Source organism: Rhagoletis zephyria, unplaced genomic scaffold (assembly GCF_001687245.7).
Source record: "Rhagoletis zephyria isolate East Lansing unplaced genomic scaffold, Rhagoletis_zephyria_1.1 Rzeph_scaffold_00122, whole genome shotgun sequence".
NCBI classification, from domain to species: Eukaryota; Metazoa; Arthropoda; class Insecta; order Diptera; family Tephritidae; genus Rhagoletis; species Rhagoletis zephyria.
Genome location: NW_016157206.1, coordinates 323,835 through 338,264, shown reverse-complemented (window position 1 = coordinate 338,264; position 14,430 = coordinate 323,835). Strand labels below are relative to the sequence as shown.

Sequence of the window (14,430 nt, the reverse complement as noted above, 5' to 3'; positions counted from 1 at the left end):
TTGTTAAGGATTTCTAGAAAATTTTCGAGTATGCAGTTTTGTAGCCCGTTCAATAGCGCAAGTTTCAAGTCCCTGGAAATTACCGTTATTTTTTTAGATTTTTTTTGTGGAGGGTGTAAATTTTTATATGGAAGAAACGCTAAAATTCAACGGGCTACAAAACTACATACTCAAAAATTCTCTAGAAAATCTGAATAAAAATTTTGAATTTTTGATGAAAATTGTTTGAATTTTTGTGAACTTTATATAAAGTGTGAAACTTTGATTTATATGGTTTATGTTATAGAATGAATATTTTCATAAATATTAAATGAAAAAAATTGTTCATTAAAATTATTGTGAATATTATAATAGAACAAGGTGTACACTTACATACATTTGACTCTGACTGTATTTACATACATAAACTTCGAATGACTTATCGGCACGTTTTAGATACATAAATGGATGTATTCTTGTAAATCATACAATTATTTCATGTTCTATGCTATTGATACCCTTTTGTACAAAGTACAAGCTTTTCTCTAATAATTCAAACCAGACTCAACTTTCGAAATCAGTTTTTGTGCACCAAATTATTAACACATTTTTGAACTTTGTAAATATGATTATTTACGCATAGCTTAGCCCTTAAGCGAATAAGAAAAGTTGAGTACCAATAAAATATGTCCTTTTTATTGGAGTTTATACGGCATATGAAATTTTTGTAGGCTCTTTATACATGTATATAAATTTGAATAACTATTATAAGTAAGCTGTTTTATTAGGGGTGTATTTGGTACTCTTCTAAGCCGTTATTAGATTTATAAGTGATTTTTGTAATATACTACAGACATAGTATGTATGTACATACATACATACATACGTATATTCCATATACATATACAAATGTTAAAGGCCCTTGTTATTGACAATAGTCATTTATGCATAAAAAAACTATAACTACGTGTCATTTACTTTATACTTTAAACCAATCGATTCTAAGTTTTTTAGTTGAGAAAAATAAATGTGAAATCTTGTCAGCCTAATAAAAGAGTTTTTATCTATCAATCATCGCCCGGATGCATACAATTTATAACACCTTATATCAAAAATGAAAATGTGCTAAGTCCACTTTTTATGAAAACTCATACTCATTAAAAATGCATTGTTTCGAAAAGGATTAAGACACTTTTTCTATTTTTCTCGGTTATATGCAATGAAAGGAAAATTTGCTAAGTCCAAAAGAGACACCGAAAATCCGACCAAATCAAAATAATACGAAATCTTTTAATAAAGATCGAATCCTTCTTATTCGTATGCAGCTTTGCTTCGCTTTATGCATGCAAAATGTTGTATTCAAAGATTTGCAAAATATTTAAATAAAATGGCTAAGAGAAGTTTTTTCCTCTCTCTCTCTCTATTTTAGTTAATCTTGTCACAATTTATACAATAATTCATTGTTGTATTTTGTACAAAAATATGCACTAAATTTAAAACTAGATAGGAAATATATTGTTATCAAACACTTCAAATAAATTTAATACCTAAAATAGTTATGGCTGTATATTCTTAAAATTATACTCATTGTTTGAAATGCTCTTTATAAGCCTAATTTAAAAAAAAATCTCAGTTAATAATTTTCACTCGGGCACATTGTGCGACCAAAAAAGTAACAAATTGTGCACACCTTAGTTTTAATATAGCGTCTTATACATATTTCAAGACTGGACGAATATATATACTTATACTGTACATCCAACATGCGCCTGTTGCTTCGCGTCAGTTTTCGTAGATAGGCTGGTTGGTTACCATTCCCACTTGTGGTGCTATCCATTTCCTTTTCATACATTTCTACGCCAATTGCGTATTCTTTTATCCAAATGCTGCTTGCAAACAGTTGCTAAAACATTCAATGCCAAATCAACATCATCGTAGGTGACGCAGAGTGGTGGGCGTATGGAGAGTACCTAGGTGGGGTAGAGTAAAAAAATTATTAAATGAATTTTTTCAAGTGACTTTCGGCTACAATTTATTTCTAGGTGTACGAACGTGCTGTGTAAAATGGAGGGTAAAAGAGTTGATGAAATATATTTAGTAGCGACGAGTTTCCAAAAAGTTTTTGCTTGACAGGAATGGATGAAGGTAAACATTTTGGTGGTACTCTTAAGAGCTTAGAACTAATCAAAATAAGTTTCAATAGAATATCTGTCAAAAAATCTGCAACTAACTACTCAAAAATTTTGTTATGATTGATAGAAATATAAATCTTTTTTAATAAATATTATTTATAAAACGAGATATCTTTTTACACAAAAATTTTTAAATTTTCATAAGTAGCTCTGATCAAAAATTAAGGTTATAATCTTATTGAAGGTAACAAATATTTTAATTATGTTATAACTATTTGAGAAAAAAGAGCACTTGGAACAAGTTATTTGTTCCTTTCTTATTTGATACGAAATTTTAGTTAATATGACTTTTCGAAAGACGGCCAAAATATTCAAATAAATCATTCAACATTTTTTAATTCCTACTTTTTATTTCTATTGTATTTTTCTTTTGTTAATTTTTAATTAAAACTATTTTACTTTGGTCATACGTATAGCAATTTATATAATACTTTTTATTTATTCAGGAGTTTAATTGCATTTATTTGTTTTTGTTTTTTTTTTAATTTTATATTTATTTCTTTCATGTTTTCAGGCAGTTGGTTTTATTATGAATCGCTCAAACTATGGCGAATTCATATAAGATGGTGTTACCAGAGCAGCTCATTTCAAGGCGAATTGTGGATCAAACGTGCATATTATTTTATATTTCAAATAGTTTTGATTAGTTCTGATATGAATTTTCGCACTATTCTCTACATTGTTTTTGACGCTCTGATTGTTTAATTTTTTATTTTTTTTATAATTCTTTTAATTTATACTATATCATTAGTGCTGGTTACTAAAATTAGCGATTGTTTTCATACTCTCATCGCTGGAGCTAGCTAATTTTTAGTTGCTTCGTTTTTGTAAAACCCATAAACCTGTTTCAATATTGGGAATATTGAAAGCATCCAATCTGTAGCTATGAACATATAATTATATACAAACATATATCGGTAAGTACTGCACAAGTTTTGAATTTTTCAACAAATATTTCGAAAAAAATTTTATTTGCAAAACATATTTATAAAAAAAAATATATATATTTTCTCCACCATTTGAAACATACACGATTTTTATGCCTTACTAAAATAAAGATAATTTTTTTTTTTCAAAATCTTTATTTGATAAATATTTGTGACACATTACCAGTTAATACATAACTTATAAAATCTTAGCTATTATTGAAACCATAAAAATACGCTTAAATACTAAAAGTCATTAAGGGTAATCCCAAATTATTAAAAACTATAAAAGACACAAAAATACATTAAAAGCTATAAATGCATTTGAGTAGAGTATTTTTTGAGTGGGATCCCTATTAAAAAAAAAACACTTAGGTTTACAACAGGATCACCTCAAATTAGGCTTTGTAAAAAATTCTTAAATAGCTCAAAATTTTAGAAAGTAGTCGGATCCTCATATGGTTAACTTAATATAGAGCGGCCCTATCTAACAATTTTGTTTCTTTACACAGTAGTTATAAAGTTCTTCAGTTGCAATTTTCTGTTTTTAAATATCAATAAACACACATTTTTTGATGCAGTAGTTGATTTTAAATCCGATTTAGGCTTTAGTGAGTAATTTAGCGATTTTTGTGCAGAGCTGAATTTCAAACGAAAATCAATTAGGGCCTTGCTTCATTAAGGTAACGATATGTAGATTCTTTAGTCTATATTTAGGAGCACTTCGGGGTAGTATAAAGTAGGGTTGTTGCAAAAGCAACAACAAAAAGTTGTATAAAGCAAGTAAAGTAGGAACGATACACCATTTGTATGCAATTCTCGAAATTTCATGATTGCAAGCGAAACCAAATTTTGTAATTTAAATGGAAATTGAGGCAGGCGAGTAAAAAAATATCATTTAGTTTCGTGTTAAGTAACTATTATCAGTCATGTTAAGAAATAAAACCGGTGTCTACTGTTTTTTATTCATAACTTCTGCTATAGCGCACGCCAAAGTATCCACCGCAAATTTAACATCCTTTTTCGAAATGCACATTGGTGGCTTAATACGGAACACCTGAAAGAAAGAGTGAGAGCGGGGGAAAGAAAAAGTTGTGATGGGATAGAAAAAGGAGTGTGGTTAGTATGGACGATAATGTCTGTTACAATTGTGCTAATTCCAATTTATTAAAAAAAAAACAAAACGTGTAGCAAGCTAACATCAAAAATGCCCCTAGCTTAAGCTTTTGTAACCTATAATCTATACTCACATTGCCATTTAAACCGCCACGTCCGAAGAGCACACCCATATCCTTGCAGGTCTCCCAAATTTCCATTACATGTGGCGCGCTAAGTGGCGTCTTTGTTGCGCGATCTGATACCAATTCCACACCAATCATTAAGCCCTTACCGCGCACGTCACCTATAATCTCGTAGCGTTCACGCAACTCCGCCAAACTGTGCAGGAAGTAAGTGCCCACTTCCAAAGAATTCTTCTGCAGTTTTTCCTCTTCAATAACGTCCAACACCGAGATACCCACAGCGCTGGCCATTGGATTACCGCCATAGGTGTTGAAATGCAATGCCTGGCCCAGTGAGGCAGCTATCTTGGGCGTAGTTACCACAGCTGCCAGCGGAAAGCCATTACCGATGCCTATGTTTTAAGTATTTTTTTTTTTTTTTGGTTAAGTTCACTTGCGATAAGCTATGCAATATTGTATTCTTGACTCACCCTTTGCCATTGTTACGATATCCGGTATGAATTCGTGTCCCTCAAATCCCCAGAAATGCTCGCCGGTGCGGCCGAAACCAGTTTGCACCTCGTCGGCAACGAATAACCCGCCATTTGCGCGCACCAAATCAGCTGCTTTCTTTATGTATCCCTTCGGATATTGTACGGTGCCACCAACACCCTGTATGGACTCCGCAAACATGGCGGCCACACGTCCGCGTGGCAGAGAGTATTTGAAAACTTCCTCCAGCTGTTCATAATACCGCGCACCAGCCACGCAGCCAGTCTCCTGCGTGCAGTCGCACTTCCGATCCGTTTGTATGGGCGAATCACGACATGCCGCGCCACCCCAAATGCCTGTGTAGGGGTCAGGATTCATAACGTGATGTATGCCATTGCTGGTGCCGGGCAGCGGAAAACGCCAGGTTGAGAGCGCGGTAAGACCCATGGTGTAGGGTGACATGCCATGGTAGGCATTACGGAATGTAATAATATCCTGGTTGCCTGTGTGCATGCGCGCCATCAGCATAGCAAGATCATTGGCTTCTGATCCCGAGTTAACAAAGCATACGGCCTTCAGTTCGCCGGGAAATTTGGCTGTCAAGCGTTCGGCGTATTCGTGAATTTTTGGGTGTAGGTAAATGTTTGTCGTGTGCCATAGTGTGTTGATCTGTTCCTCAAGGGCACGGTTCACTTTGCTGTTTGGGTAAAGTAAGAACTACAAAAGAAAATAGTTAAGTTTTACAGCTTTGACTTACGGATGGCAATGTCCCACGGAAACTGTAACAATACCGCCAAACATATCCAGATAGCGGCGACCTTCATGATCGAACAGCCATTGCATGTGCCCGTTGTGTATCAGGAGAGGCTTCTTGAAATGCGGCACAATGTTTGGTGTTATATGTTTTTGCCGTATCTCCATGACTTTCTCATAACTTGGACCCGTGTAAGTTGGTGGTTGGTAGTCGGAATCGGGCATTTCGCTTTGTATGTCTGGCATCACAGCCGGTGAGGCTTTCGAATGCAGTGTTGAGCTGGCCCGTTGTTGGAGGCCTTGATGCAGCAAACGTGCCGTTAGGACTGCAAAAAAAAGGAATGGTATTGAGGTTAAATAGTGCGTTTTTGGAATAATAAAATGTGATAAACTAAGACAATCGCCGACCGGTCTGGCGCTTACACATTTGGCTACGTGTTTTCGAGCATTATGATGGAGACTGCGGTTTTGTGACCGTTTTAAATCTTTTATGATCCAAAAAAATTAAATCAGAAAAAAAAACGGTGATAATATGACCGAAAAACTAAAAATAGAAAATAATGATAAAAAAATCAAAATAACGATTATTCTTGATCGAAAATATAAAAATCATAAAATAACGGTTAAATTGGATCGGAAAATTCAAAATCTAATTTGAACGGTTAATTTATGAAATTTATTATAAAGATCATGCGTCCACTTCTTCCGGAACAAAAGTCCAGTTTTTAAAAGTGCGACTAAAATATGTATGATTTTGTGAGCCGAATCTTCTATCAATTCAATTCATTTCAAGAACAAATGCTTTTATAAACTTTTATAATAACAGAAGAAATACATAATCAAATAACTAAATAACATAACCTCATTCAAGAATCGTCCAAAAACGGCCGATGCCGATTCTTTTGGCCTAAACTGACCCCGGCATCGGCCGATTAATCGGTCGGACTCTACTGCTAAGTGCTTTTCGGAATTCACCACATACCTTCTAGTTTACAAAACACATTACTTTAACATGCTCAAGCCATTAGAGGTAAGCGAGATATTGTAAAAATGCTTTCCCACTACATTACTTGAAAAAGTTTTTGCTGGGTGGTTGAGTAACTCAAATCTTGACCTAGCCCGCTCAAACAATTTAAATTTCTCTTGCGAACATTTACAACTAATAAATGTGAATTGAGGTAGTCACGTGCCACTTGAGCTTTTTTTATAAGCATTTTATGTAACTAAATATATGTGTGTGTACATAAACGTATGTCTGTTTGTGCGTATTGTTTACAATTTCTATTCTTTTAGCGTTACCGATTTGCATCAACGCCTACGATGCTGATTGTATTATTTTACTTTACATACAGTGGAAAAACTTGAAATTACACTTTCACATAGGGTGCATCACTCTCCATAAAAAAAAAATTGTTACTATTTTCCCATCAGATTTATAAAATGTATTATATTTTAAGATTTTTGCCAGAATATTTCGGAAAAATATTAGGATTTATTTACGTCATCTGGACCGATTTGAAAATACCCCGAAAAATCTCATTATTTGAATTCCGTTGATATAATGTCCAAACATATTTATGGAGACCTTTTGAGCTCTTCCAACATATGAGGTGGTTTTTTGGAAAAAAATATTTTTAAAACACTACTTTTATTTATAAAAAAATTGATTTTTGGAGTGAGGCGCCCTAATTTACATACAGACATATTTAGCTTCATAAATGTATTGAAATATTTATTTACATGCTCGCATTGCATTCATTGTATAACGTGTAGCCAATTAATCCTCTATCACCAGGGCCGGCTATAGGGCGGAGCGAGCGGGCGGTCCCCCTTGGCGTCGAATTCGGGGGGCGCAAAATTTTTAAGTGGCGTTTAAGTTTTTTATTGCATAAAAATTGCAAATGTGAAAATCTGCAATTCATAGATATCTTATCGTTCTGCTAAGACTTACTCGGCTTAAATAAACTTCTATTCAGTAAATCAAATTCAGAAAATTGAAACTCGCTGCAAGATCATTATATTATTAGACATGCCCACGCCATAAAACGTTAGTTAGCCAGTACTTTACAACAACAAAAAAACATCCAGCTCGCGAAAGAGCTGGTTATGAATTTGCAGTTAATGTTTGTAGTAGGCTTAGATTTTTAAAATTTTCGCTAATCCACATCGAAGTCAATGATCGGACTTCATAAAAAATGTGTGCGGTAGAATCTGGAAATAAATGTAGATTTCAAAAAAATGTGGTTAATCTCAGGTTTTGGATCAAACTTTGTACAAAAATTCAAAAAAAATCTGCAAGGTTTAACCTAAATTGCAAACATTTTAATTAGAATTTAAAACAAAATTAATTGTAGTATAATAAAGTGCAAGATTTAAGTTGCTAAAAATTGGGCTGAGTTTCGGCAATTTTTGTTCTTCTCAAGAAAAAGTAAACAACGCTCTGGAAACTTAAGTTACACTGAAATTTGCTAATACTTTCACAAAAATCGCCGATTTTTATAATTTTCGCTATTAATTCTTTTTATAAATCACGTATTTTACAATTTAATACAACAAAAGCACGTGACCTTTTGAAAAATTGAATATTGAGAAAATTTACTATTTTACAGTTTATTTTATCCTCGCATTCCGTCTGTTGTTAGTGTTTAGTGTTTGACAATTTTTGGGGGAGAGGGGGGTGAGTAAGTTATGTGACATTTGGTATTTGTGACTTTTAGTTTTCCCTCTCTAAGCCCAACTGGTTTTTTTTTATATCAACTGTCACCATGACATTTTTCTACCTACCTCCATATAGTCGAGACACTGTGCGTCGTTGCTTTTAAAGCCGGCCCTGTCTATCACTAATACTAACAGTGAATAGTCGCCACAAAGCCATTGCGCTGTTCATCATCATGGACTTGCAATAATCTGCACTCAAATGCACTCAATTAACGTACATACATACATACATATGTACATATGTATGCACTTGAGAAATTAATTGTAGTAAATTGTAATTGTAAGTATAGAACACGTGATCTTCTCTCTGGAGAGGTGTATCCTGTACTCAGTGTGCTTATAAAGAAAATTCGTTATCAATATTTATTTAAATTAATTTTATAAATTTTTTATTTCTCAATTAAACGCTTGCTATTTACATACATACATACATACATACATACATAGATAGATAGTTGTCCATTCGTAGCACAAAATGCACTTAAATGAAGCATAGAAATCTATTAAAAACCTGACATTATGTGAACATATGTACATACATATATACATAAATATGCAAGCTGATAAGGCAGCATATTCCGAATCAAGTTCAGTACGCAATACCAATGACAATGTTTGATGACTTTATGATCTATAAATTAGATCTTTTGCTATCAATAATTACTTTTTTCCACATACCCGCAATTATTAGTTTTGAGAAGTGAGCATTTCTATGTAGTAGATACTGATAAGAGCAATACAATTATTTGAACTTCGTGCAATGCTTATCTACTATTGATTTAGTAGTAATTTTTTGACAGATACTTAATATTTTATCTTATCTACTGTGAAGTGTGTGTGCCTAGGATATTCAAAATGATATTATGTATCTCAGTAATTTCAAGCTTCATTAGTAATCATCTAATCAACAGCCACCCGCGTAGCCGATGGGAAATGAGTTACGTACGTCTATTACGACTGCCCAGATGAGCTACAAATATTGAATTAAGGTTTCAGTTAAAGTTTGCTCGATTTGAAAAATTCGGACATAATTTGGTAGAATAATAGAATCTCTCCAGGCAGTATTTCCATATTGTGATGTGGGCAGGACCAAATGGATAAAATGTTCTTTTATTTTCTGTCGGTTAATGCTTCTTCATTAGAGATAGATAGATTGATAGTAAAAAGAGGCATGCACTGCGTCCTAACAGATTTATTGTGACATAATCCTACAGCCCCCAAAAAGTTGAGAAGACCTTTCGGAGGTAGTGAGTGTATGTGCTAGGAATTTTAATGCCTGGAGTTTGCACTGATGGCAATAATATAATCTCCTTTTCTTGATCAGTATTGGCTATACATATTTATATTTTTTTATTTAATAATGAATATTTTTTCGTAAATGTCTAGCTCATTATATTATATTATAATTTTACACACAAAATATGAAACCATGGGCCAAATATTGTAAAATTCCGTTTTGTGGTTTTCACCTTGACGTAAGTAATTCCAAAATTATTTAAAAAAATTCAGTGAAATGTGCTTAGGGAAGAAGTATGGGTATCAAGTGGGTGGTTTTGAAAAAAGCAACAGCTGTGTCATCAAATGTTCATTTTAAATTTTCATATCATTTGTTAATATTTTAAGATTATAAAAGTATTCAGCGCAGATGCATAGACCTGCAGAGGCTCGTGTAGTATTCCATAACGTAATCTAAGCTCTGTATTTTCTACAGTTGTTTTCATGTTTATTTTTTGGTTTATCTAATTTTCTAATTCATAACGTTTCTAGGCACAAGTATAATAAAGTATTTTAGTTTAATAAAGGCAAGTTTGAAGTAGCTGGGACTTATCGTTGATTTTTGGCAATTTTTTGTTCACGCATTTTCTTCCATACAAAGTATGTTCGAGATTTTTGCTTTTGGTATTGAAGAAAATAATACCAAAATCCGCAAAAAATTATCAAAAGTCAACGCGAATTCTTAGCCACTTAAAACTGGCACTTTTCCAGCTAGAAACTAATGGGCTATACAACTGCATACCTGTTTTTTTCTAAAAAAAAATCTTAGTAAAAAGTTTCTTGTTGTTAAATTTTATTGAATTTTTCTAATTATTCTACAAAGTTTTAAATATGGATTTATATAGTTTCTCTAAGATAGGGAGTGGTATTAACATTAACATTAAACAAACAAAAGAAATATAGCCAAAGCTGGTCAAAATGTCGTGTCCCTATTATTTTTCACATGACTGTATGTGGGCGTGTCCAAGCCCGTCCACTTTTACATATTATAGTTTTTCCTCTTAACAGAACTCACGATGAAAATTTTATCCCGATATGTCCATTAAAAGTATTTTTGCCCGCCCTCCCCACAGGTATAAATGCAACCATTGGACATTCGTCGATTTGACGTGGACTGACCCATATGTATGCATGCAGTTCAAAATTTTGCAAAACAAAAACTTTCTATTAAATATTTTTTGCTATTTACTATAAAAAAATTAATGCCATGAAGCAACATTGAGTCCAAGTCGCCTAATGCCATATGTAGAGTACCAAATCTGCATATGCTGTCACTCACTCTATCGCACAAAATATGTTACAATACACACATAGATATGTATATATGTATGTAACTATGTACGTTTTATTAATAAAAATTGTTTCATTAATTTTTGTGTACATACATACCTATGTACATATCCATATGTAAGTATGTATGTATATGATAAGAAACTGTACCGGTTACTGTTGTTGTAGCTCTAGGCGTTTAATTTACTATTTATAGCCGATCAGCTTGTTTTCAAATTACAGAATTGTTGATGTTAGCGTTTTGGTAGATTGTATTTCCTTTTTTTTTTGTTTTTTACTTGGAAGCTAAGATTATATTAATTACGTTCTGGTTGTAAAATGCTTAAAATTTGAATAATTATTGCTTTTACATATTTATTATTTAAATTCGATAAGTTTGCGTCCCACGTTATTTTAATTGTTAATCGTAAAAAAAAATATACAATCAAAGCAATTCGTTCGTTGTTATGCATATTTTAAAGCAGTTTTCTCTCAATAATATCGCTTGTATAACTAGCGATAGTCAGATATACACGCAGATCATTTCCGGGTGAATTTCAACCCCTGCCAATTTGAATTCAAAGTGACTTTGGGTTAAATTAACTCGGAAGTGAATTGCAGAACCTGCCTGATAGATAAAAAGGCAATATTTTTTACAGCCATGTAGCTGAAAGTGTACAAAGGTTGGTTAAGAAATTTAAATTCCGCATTAATGCCGTATTTCCACTAGAAATTTAAATACCTAAAAACAAAAGAAATCTCCATATAAATATGTCATGGGATAGACGAAATAAACACAGGGGTATTTCTATGCTCGAATTTGTACTTAATTTTTCATTCCAATGCCTAGTGGAAACACGGCCTAATTCGGGTATTTCTTAATAACTTAGTATATCTTAATAACTTAATAATAACTTTCGTCCCTATTTTTTTATTAAGAAAAAAGTTACCTAATAATCTTATCTTAGTTTTAAATTAATAAAAAATTAGTTTTAATAGACAACTGATCAGTTCTTACTTTAAATTTGGAAAACTTTAATACATAATATAGTTACATACATATAAAAATATTAAAAAAATATTTTTGTGCATTAACTCACCTAAAGCGTTCTTAGACATCATTTTTCTTGCTATTATCAATAAGTAGGTATCTATAAATATGTATATTGTACACCCGACTCGGCGGGAAAATTATTGGAAATGGGCTTTATAAAACACTGTTGGTTTTCCGCCGTTTAAATGCCTTTTGCGCGCTGCACTTTTCAATTTATGTAGATTTATAAAAGTTCAATGAATTCTGCTCAAGTTCGCTTTTTAATTAATTTCCAACATTACATAAACTTTTTTGTTTGTTTGTAGTTACTTCATTAAAAAAACGCATCTGCATATGAACTTTCGAGTGAGTCGCCAACACAAGCAGTTCAACACCACTGCACTGAAAAGGAAACCAGCAAACACAAAAACAAAAGTACTTTATAGTAATCCAATAAACTAAGCACCAGTGAACTGCTTCAAATGGTGTCAACAACGCTACTAAATTTTTGATACAACTGAAAGCCACTTGGAAGCGAGGTGCGCACATACCAGAGACGCGCGCGCCACGCCACTAGCTGAGCGCGTCCAGCCAACAACAAAAGTTGGCTGCGGCGGCGCCAAGCCGCACCTATTTCGGCAGATTTGATGCTAGGAGCGCGCGGCTAGTGTGAAGTCTATAAACTGCAGTAGCAATCAGAACTAGCAATTGATAAAATATATATACATACATATGTATACATTTACATGCCTACGCATTTGAATGTAGTCACATATGTATGAGAGTTTGTATGTATATATGCGCACTTTTAGGCGCAGAAGCGTTCCTTTGTTGAATGTATTGACGCTTTGCTTCTTCTGAAGGTGTCTTCTGTTTGCCGGCGTTGGTTATGCTTACTAGCGTTGACTTGTTGGTCGCGCGCGCGTCGCACCGCATGCGGAAAAAAATTTATGAGGCGCCCAACTTGATCAGACACACGATCTGTGTGTGGTGAATGTATGTATGTACATTAGTGTGGGTCCAAAAATGTATGTGAAAAAGTAAATTGGGAATTTTTATGCTCTCATCATCTAAAACAACTTTTCATAGCAGGGACCGAAAAAAATCAGCTTATACAAATTAAACAAATTCGGATCAAATGAAAGAAGACTGAAATAGCTTCTAAACCAAAATAGCGAACGAAGATTACCACCTGTATTTATATGTAGTATGTATTTTTTTATTTAGTACAAAAGAAATTCATATACCAGACCCAAGGTTTGTAAATATTTTTCAATGGGTGGCTTTCCTCGTTTGGACATTTCAATTATAAATATGTTTTAGTCCTCTTTCATCTAATACCAAACTTGTTTAATTTGGATAAGTGGGTGGTTTATCATCCGGAAAGGACTTTTATTTCGGGCTTGAAAAATATTTGGTCAAGTTTAACTATCAAACAAAATAACTGTTATTTTTGGCCCCTGTTTCGTAGAAATGCTATGGAATTCTGGAAAGTCAATATTTTTCGATCGGAGAAATCTGTTTGTCTTCAGGAGATTCCAAATAATAATATCCAATTGGTTATTTAACCATTTTTAGTATTAAAAAATGGTTAAACAAACCATTGGGTATTATTATTCCCGATCGAAAACTATTGATTTTCAAGATTTCTATGAAAAGTGGTATTTTCCCCATATAAAATACATGGAAAACTTTGAGCGCTTTGAGTGACCCCTTAATATTTTTTTAGTTTCAAAATAAAAAAGGGATATATTTTCTTCGGTATAGAAAAATCCTAGGGGCGCCATTAAAACTCCGACTCTACCTTTACTTTTTTTTGGACGAGCCTAATGTACATATTAGAATTGCGCAGTGGTCGCGTGCATGCAGCACGCTCTCACACTCGTGCGCCGAACAGGGTATCTGTGATAACAGAAATCAAATGTGCGCACATATAGGAGAATATATGTATGGAAAGTAAATATGGAAAGTGGAGGTACTTATACATAACTAATTTGTGGTTCTGCCCTTTGAAATGTGGAAAGTGAAAACGAAAACGAAGACAATTCAGAGGTAAGTGGCATTTGCTGTATTTTATATTATTTGCATAAATATATTAGGGTGCTCCACACTTCATTTAACAAAAATTAGTAGGCGCTGCTCGGATATATGAAAAGACGTAATTTGGCCAAAGTCTGAGGTACGTCTCTTAAAACATTGGGCCTTATGCATAAAAAGTGAGCTTAAGCTCAGACTAAATTTTTGCACTGAAAGGGTGAGCTCAAGCTCAAGAATTTGTACTGAAAAACGAGTCGGAGCTTAAGCTCACTTTTTATGCATGAGGCCCATTACCTGCCCCTGATGCACAGTTTCACGTTGAGCTTTCTTATTGCATACTCTTAGGCGCCTTTGTTACCCATTTAGCGATTTTTAGCAATAACCGTAACGGTTATGATCTTTATTACAAAAATCATAATTAAAATTGGATTTTTATTTTAGAGATACAATTTTAGTTTTTATGATCTTTATTTTTCGGCCAAGAATAATCGTTTTTTATAACTTTTTTTTTATAAAAAATAATCGATATTTTCTGA

General features: G+C 33.3%; 2 protein-coding genes across 3 annotated transcripts in view; one reads left to right on the top strand and one right to left on the bottom strand.

Annotated features, from left to right (window-relative positions):
• Nucleotides 1-12,410, top strand: part of LOC108379226 (transmembrane protein 64) — a 33,478-nt gene extending 21,068 nt beyond the window's left edge. The window contains exon 3 of the mRNA XM_017635586.1: nucleotides 12,184-12,410. Within this exon, the coding sequence (XP_017491075.1) occupies nucleotides 12,184-12,195 (12 nt within the window). The 3' untranslated portion in view covers nucleotides 12,196-12,410. The remainder of the gene's footprint in view (nucleotides 1-12,183) is intronic.
• LOC108379209 (alanine--glyoxylate aminotransferase 2, mitochondrial) lies at nucleotides 1,512-12,297 on the bottom strand. Of its 2 annotated transcripts, none has more exons than XM_017635548.1 (5): nucleotides 11,925-12,297; nucleotides 5,567-5,888; nucleotides 4,809-5,506; nucleotides 4,348-4,730; nucleotides 1,512-1,949 (listed from the first exon to the last, which is right to left on the bottom strand). In XM_017635548.1, exons 1-5 carry the CDS (start codon nucleotides 11,944-11,946, stop codon nucleotides 1,824-1,826), a joined length of 1,551 nt encoding a protein of 516 aa, XP_017491037.1. In that variant the 5' UTR covers nucleotides 11,947-12,297; the 3' UTR covers nucleotides 1,512-1,823. The 2 variants fall into 2 exon arrangements, with proteins under 2 accessions (XP_017491037.1, XP_017491029.1); XM_017635540.1 differs by lacking the exon at nucleotides 1,512-1,949 and adding an exon at nucleotides 3,661-4,154.
• Nucleotides 12,411-14,430: the final 2,020 nt, after the last annotated feature.